Here is a 6,079-nt window from a genome sequence, read left to right as displayed (position 1 = left end):
TGGTGTCTACTACAGGCCACCTGATCAAGGGGAACCTGCTAATGAAGCCTTCTTCCTCCAGCTACAGGAGGCATCGCACTCGAAGGCCCTCGTCCTGCTGGGGGATTTCAACCACCCTGACACCCGCTGGAAAAGTAACACGGTGAGCCGTAGACAATCCAGGAGGTTCCTGGAGTGCCTCGACGATAACTTCCTAAGACAGGAAATAGACAGCCCTGCCCGAGGGGATGCCATACTGCACCTGAGAGTCACCCATGCGAGTGAGCTCATTGGGGATGTCAAGATTGGAGGCAGCCTGGTGTGCAGTGACCACGCACTGGTGGAGTTCACAGTCTAAGGGATACGTGTCAGACAAGGACGTAGTGAGGACCTTGAACTTTAGGAAAGCAAACCTCCGGATCGTCGTGGAGTTAGTCAATAGGACCCCCTGGGAAATGGTCCTCCGGGACAAGGGGGCAGAAGAGAGCTGGCAGATGTTCAAGGACACTTTCCATAGAGCACAAGGGCTCTCGATCCCCAGGTGTAAGAAATCAAGCAAGAAAGGGAAGAGACCAGCATGGCTGAGTTGGGACCTGCTGGTCAAACCAGAAAAGGAAGGTTAAAGAAAGCGTGCCCTCCCTGATGACTGAGAATGGCAAACTGGTAACAACAGACAAGGAGAAGGCTGAGGTTCTGAACAACTTTTTGCCTTAGTCTTCACTGGCAGCCTCTCTCCTCACACCTCCCAAGCTGAAGGACTTCAAGACGGGGACCTGGGGGACAAAGTCCCTCCCACTGTAAGTGAAGACAAAGTTTGTGACCACCTGAGCAACGTGAACATACACAAGTCCATGGGGCCTGATGCACCCCAGAGTCCTGAGGGAATTGGCTGATGAAGTTGCCAAGACACTCTCCATGATATTGGAAAAGTCATGGCAGTCAGGTAAAGTCCCCGGTGACTGGCAGAAGGGAAACATTACAGCCATTTTTAAAAGGGTAGAAAGGAGGACCCCGGAACTACCACCCTGTCAGCCTCACCTCCGTGCCTGGGTAGATCACAGCACAGATCCTCCTCGAAGCTATGCTAAGGCACATGGAGGATAGGGAGGTGATTCGAGAGAGCCAGCATGGCTTCACCAGGGGCAAGTCCTGCCTGACCAACCTGGTGGCTTTCTCCAATGGAGTGACTGCATCAGTGGACAAGGGAAGAGCAATGGATATACTCTGTCTGAACTTCTGCAAGGCCTTTGACGTGGTCCCCCACAACATCCTTCTCTCTGAGTTGGAGCCATACGGATTTGATGGGAGGACTGTTCGGTGGATAAGCAACTGGCTGGAGGGTCGCATCCAGAGAGTAGTGGTCAATGGCTCGATGCCCAGATGCAGAGGGGTGAAAAGTGGTGTCCCTCAGGGATCTGTCTTGGGACCAGTGCTATTCGATATCTTCGTGAATGACATAGACAGTGGGATCAAGTGAAGCCTCAGCAAGTTTGCTGATGACACCAAGCTGAGTGGTGCAGCTGACAGCCCAGAGGGACAGGATGCCATCCAGAGGGACCTGGACCAGCTGGAGAGGTGCGCCTGAGCAAACCTTATGAAGTTCAAGAAGACCAAGTGCAACGTCCTACACTTGGGTCGGGACAATCCTGGTTATCAATACAGGCTGGGGGATGATGTGATAGAGAGTAGCCTTGCGGAAAAAAGCCTGGGGGGTACTGGTAGATGAAAAGCTGGACATGAGCCAACAACGTGAGCCTGCAGCCCAGAAGGCCAATCGCATCCTGGGCTGTAACAACAGAACTGTGGCCAGCAGATCCAGAGAGGTGATTCTGCCCCTCTCCTCTGCTCTCATGAGACCCCACCTGGAGTAGTGTGTCCAGCTCTGCAGCCCTCAGCACAAGAAGGACATGGACCTGTTGGAGCAGGTCCAGAGGAGGCCACAAAGATGATCTGAGGGCTGGAGCCCCTCTCCTACAAAGACAGTCTGATACAGTTAGGCTTGTTCAGCCTGGAGAAGAGAAGGCTATGAGGAGACCTGAGAGCGGCCTTCCAGTCCCTGAAGGGGGCCTACAAGAAAGCGGGGGAGGGGCTGTTTGCAAAGGCATGTAGCCATAGGACAAGGGGCAATGGTTTAAACTAGAGCAGGGTGGGTTGAGATTAGACATTGGGAAGAAGTTCTTTACCATGAGGGTGGTGAGACACTGGCCCAGGTTGCCCAGAGAGGGGGTGGAGGCCCCATCCCTGGAGGTGTTCAAGGCCAGGCTTGATGAGGCTCTGAGCAACCTGATCTAGTTGAAGATGTCCCTGCTGACTGCAGGGGGGTGGGACTAGATGGCCTTTAGAGGTCCCTTCCAACCCAACACATTCTAAGATTCTGTGATTCTAAACAGACATAAAGGCTAACCAATAAAATTGAGATGTATCTCTTTTTGCAAAAAGTAGCACATTATTGGTACCAAATGATCTTTGAAACCTCAAAGGCAGGTGTTTCTATATTGGAGGTGGTATTGTAGGGGACAGGTGGTCCGTATTGTAGGGAGGACGCTGCATTAGGAGGAGTGTGGGTCACCCACACCAGGGGAGCTGTCATCTCACTCCACTGAAACCTGGAGTGGCCACCTCGGGGCTCGTGTGCCCCTCACTGGGGCTTCCTGTTCTAGACAAGTGGGGAGGAATGGAGAGTGTCCAGAGAAGCTCTGCCAATATGGGATTCATGGCCTCAAGCACACGCCCCATGAAGGGAGGCTGAGGGTCCTGGTCTCCTTCAGCCTGGTGAAGTGGGGGCTCAGAGCGTCACAGTCATAACCTGTAACTGCTTGAAGGGTGGTTTCAGAGATGCCGGAGCTTTTCTTCATGGTGGAAAAAAAAGCAGGAGAAAGGAAGGATGCCACAAAGTTTGGATTGGGAGGTTGAGACCAGAAATGACCAGAAGAAACTGTCACTCCAAGGGCAGTGCTGTGGTACAAGAGGACACTCAGGGGGAGGCTGGACCAGCCCATGGCTTTGTCTTTCCCAGAACAGCCAGGGAGGATGGAGAGATACCAGTAAGGGTAGTGAGATATTGGGGCGAAATCAAAAAGACAATTGGGTGCCTTCAAAGAAAGAGGTGCAGGTATGGGACACCGAAGGAGTAACACCTTCAGGTTTGCTCAGCATCAGAGCCACCTTTAATTTCCCTTTACCTACCTGTCATTATTGCCTCCAGTTTTCTGCTCTAACGAGCCCCTGGGGAGGCTTTGTTGGTAATGGTCCTCAGTGGGACCCATTAACACTTCAAGAAACCTCGGAGTTTACATCTGAGTTTGTCATCTTGAGCGGTTTCTTCAACTTCCTCTCAGTGTCTGCGGTTCAGGGACTCTACCCCAAACCCACCCGAGGGGTCATTAAAATGCCTTGGGCTGCTCCTCTGCTGAGCCCACCTCCTGGGATGGAGGAAGCTCATGGCAACCAGTGCTGCAGAGAGACAGCTCTGCCCAGGAGCAGCTCCTGTGCAATGGGCAGCAGGGCTGAGGGCACTGCCTGCAGGCAGCGAGGATGGGACCATCAATGCAGAGAGAGCGTGAAGGCAGTCGTGACTGGGAGGAGAGCTGAGAGCTCACTGTGGGAGGAAGCTTCCCAGCCCTCTGCACGGTAAGTGTGAGGCTGCAGGGCAATGCCACTGCCGATCCTGAAGGGTTCTCATAAAGCTGTCGTAGCCCACGGCCTGTGGGATCTTTCTCTGGTGTAGAGGAGGAGAAGGGTGTGCTGCAGAGCAGGGCTTCCCTGCAGCACCATCAGAGGGACAGGACACGGTGGCTGCCTTCTCCTGGGGATGGTTGCATGGGCATGAAGGCGGGTGTGCAGCCAGGGGTGCCCAGGGCTGTCCTTCAGAACAGGGTCCCGGTGCTTCAGAGGAACTCTGCCTCCTGCCAGTGCCAACTCTAACCCTGCCCAGTGAGCTTCTGCCCTCAAGGACGTGGGATCCAGGGCAGCAGCTGCCTCATCTGTGGCCGTAGCTGCAGCAGAAGGGACTCTCCTGAGCACCCTCTGTCCCTCCCTGGCCTTGTTTCCCTTGGCAGAAGCATCGGGGCATTGCTCCTTGCTTCTCCACCCGTCCCTGCTGCTGCTGCTGCTGCTTCTTTGATTTCAGTCTCTCTGGGGTGGGGGCTTCATCAGCAGCTCAGCAACTGACCCTGCAGGTCCTGCCATGCAGATGTGTCCCTGGTGCCCAAGGCCTCTTCTAACCTCTGGGTCTCTAGGCAATGCAGTCCATGGGGTGGGGATAAAGGTAACTCCCAGAAAGGGCCCCCCATCTTCTGGGCATCCAAAAGCTGACAGCTCTTCCCTGGGGAGGGGAGTTTGGAGATCTGCACTTTGGAACTGGACTCCTCTGCTCTCCGTGGGATCATCCTCCAGACCAAAGCGGGGCTGGCAAAAAGCAGCTGAGAGCAGGACGGATGGAGAGACCAGCTCTCCTCCTTCGGCACTAAGGGTCTGTCCTACTCCCTCCCAGGACTCTCACAATAGCACTCGTAGGGTAGCAGAAATGCCAGGGATTTCTACCTTCAAACATGACTCCTCAAGTGGGCCAGGGGTAACCGGAGCAAAATAAACAAAACAACCCCCCCAGCTCTGTTCTGCAGCCAGGGGACCTGGGAGTGACAGTGCTCAAAAGCTCTTTTATATCGGGGGTAGAGTTACCCTGCAATCACTCCTGGTTCCTCTCTCCCTCTTGCTGCACAGCACGACTGACTCCTCTGGAGCCCACAGCAGAGTCCCCTGCTCCCCATTGCACCCTCAGCCAGCACAAACCAGGCATCACACCAGGATCTGCACAAACGCCTTCCTGGACGGACGGAGGTCATTTGGGGGGCTTTACTGTGACCAGTGCAACAGGTTCTACTCGGACCTGTCTGTCCTCACTCTTCACTGTCTTTTCCTCCTTGGACAGGCCCCCATGTGCAGAGGGAAACTATGTCCAATGGCAGCTCCATCACCCACTTCCTCCTGCTGGCATTCGCAGACACGCGGGAGCTGCAGCTCTTGCACTTCTGCCTCTTCCTGGGCATCTACCTGGCTGCCCTCGTGGGCAATGGCCTCATCATCACTGCCGTAGCCTGTGACCACCGCCTCCACACCCCCATGTACTTCTTCCTCCTCAACCTCGCCCTCCTCGACCTGGGTGCCATCTCCACCACTGTTCCCAAAGCCATGGCCAACTCCCTCTGGCACACCAGGACCATCTCCTACATGGGATGTGTTTCCCAGGTCTTTTTCTTTGCCTTCTTGATGTCAGCAGACTTTTGTCTTCTCACCGTCATGGCCTACGACCGCTACGTTGCCATCTGCAAACCCCTGCACTATGGGTCCCTCCTGGGCAGCAGAGCTTGTGTCCACATGGCAGCAGCTGCCTGGGGCAGTGGCATTCTCAATGCTCTCCTGCACACGGTCAATACATTTTCACTACCTCTCTGCCAAGGCAATGGCCTAGACCAGTTCTTCTGTGAAATCCCCCAGATCCTCAAGCTCTCCTGCTCACAATCCTACCTCAGGGAAGTTGAGCTAATTGTATTTAGTGCCTGTTTATTCTTTGTGTGTTTTATTTTCATTGTGGTGTCCTATGTGCAGATCTTCAGAGCTGCGCTGAAGATTCCCTCACAGCAGGGACGGCACAAAGCCTTTTCCACCTGCCTCCCTCACCTGGCCGTGGTCTCACTGTTTATCAGCACTGGCATGGTTGCCCACCTGAAGCTCCTCTCCATCTCCTCCCCATCCCTCAATGTGGTGATGGCTGTTGTGTACTCGGTGGTGCCTCCAGCAGTGAACCCCCTCCTCTACAGCATGAGGAACCGGGAGCTCAAGGATGCCCTGAATAAACTCATCTGATGGATCCTGAGGCAGTAAAAGTAATGTGCCTCCCGTTCTCTGTGTCATGCTATAAGTTTACTCTAGGCCAGGCTTCAGCCATTATTTTTTTCTCTGATAATTATCCTTTGAAGTAATTGCTTGGGTTCATTGCACTTCTCTTGAGGCTCTTTCCTGTTCTGTCTCATTCTTGAAGAACCATGTGTCACCTCTTTCCTCCCTAAGAGCATCTCTGCAAGAAAAGGGGATCTCCTGA

At 54.1% G+C, this 6,079-nt stretch overlaps 1 protein-coding gene across 1 annotated transcript; it reads left to right on the top strand.

Moving 5' to 3' along the window:
• Nucleotides 1–5,031: 5,031 nt before the first annotated feature.
• On the top strand, nt 5,032–5,844 carry LOC134509524 (olfactory receptor 14A16-like; the record flags this gene model as incomplete). Its single annotated transcript, XM_063322067.1, has 1 exon — nt 5,032–5,844. A coding segment is annotated over one exon (813 nt), but the record flags the coding sequence as incomplete, so codon positions are not given.
• Between the last annotated feature and the right edge of the window lie 235 nt (nt 5,845–6,079).

This window comes from Chroicocephalus ridibundus, unplaced genomic scaffold (genome assembly GCF_963924245.1).
Source record: "Chroicocephalus ridibundus unplaced genomic scaffold, bChrRid1.1 SCAFFOLD_105, whole genome shotgun sequence".
Classification (NCBI taxonomy): domain Eukaryota; kingdom Metazoa; phylum Chordata; class Aves; order Charadriiformes; family Laridae; genus Chroicocephalus; species Chroicocephalus ridibundus.
This window is presented reverse-complemented; position numbering and strand designations above follow the sequence as displayed.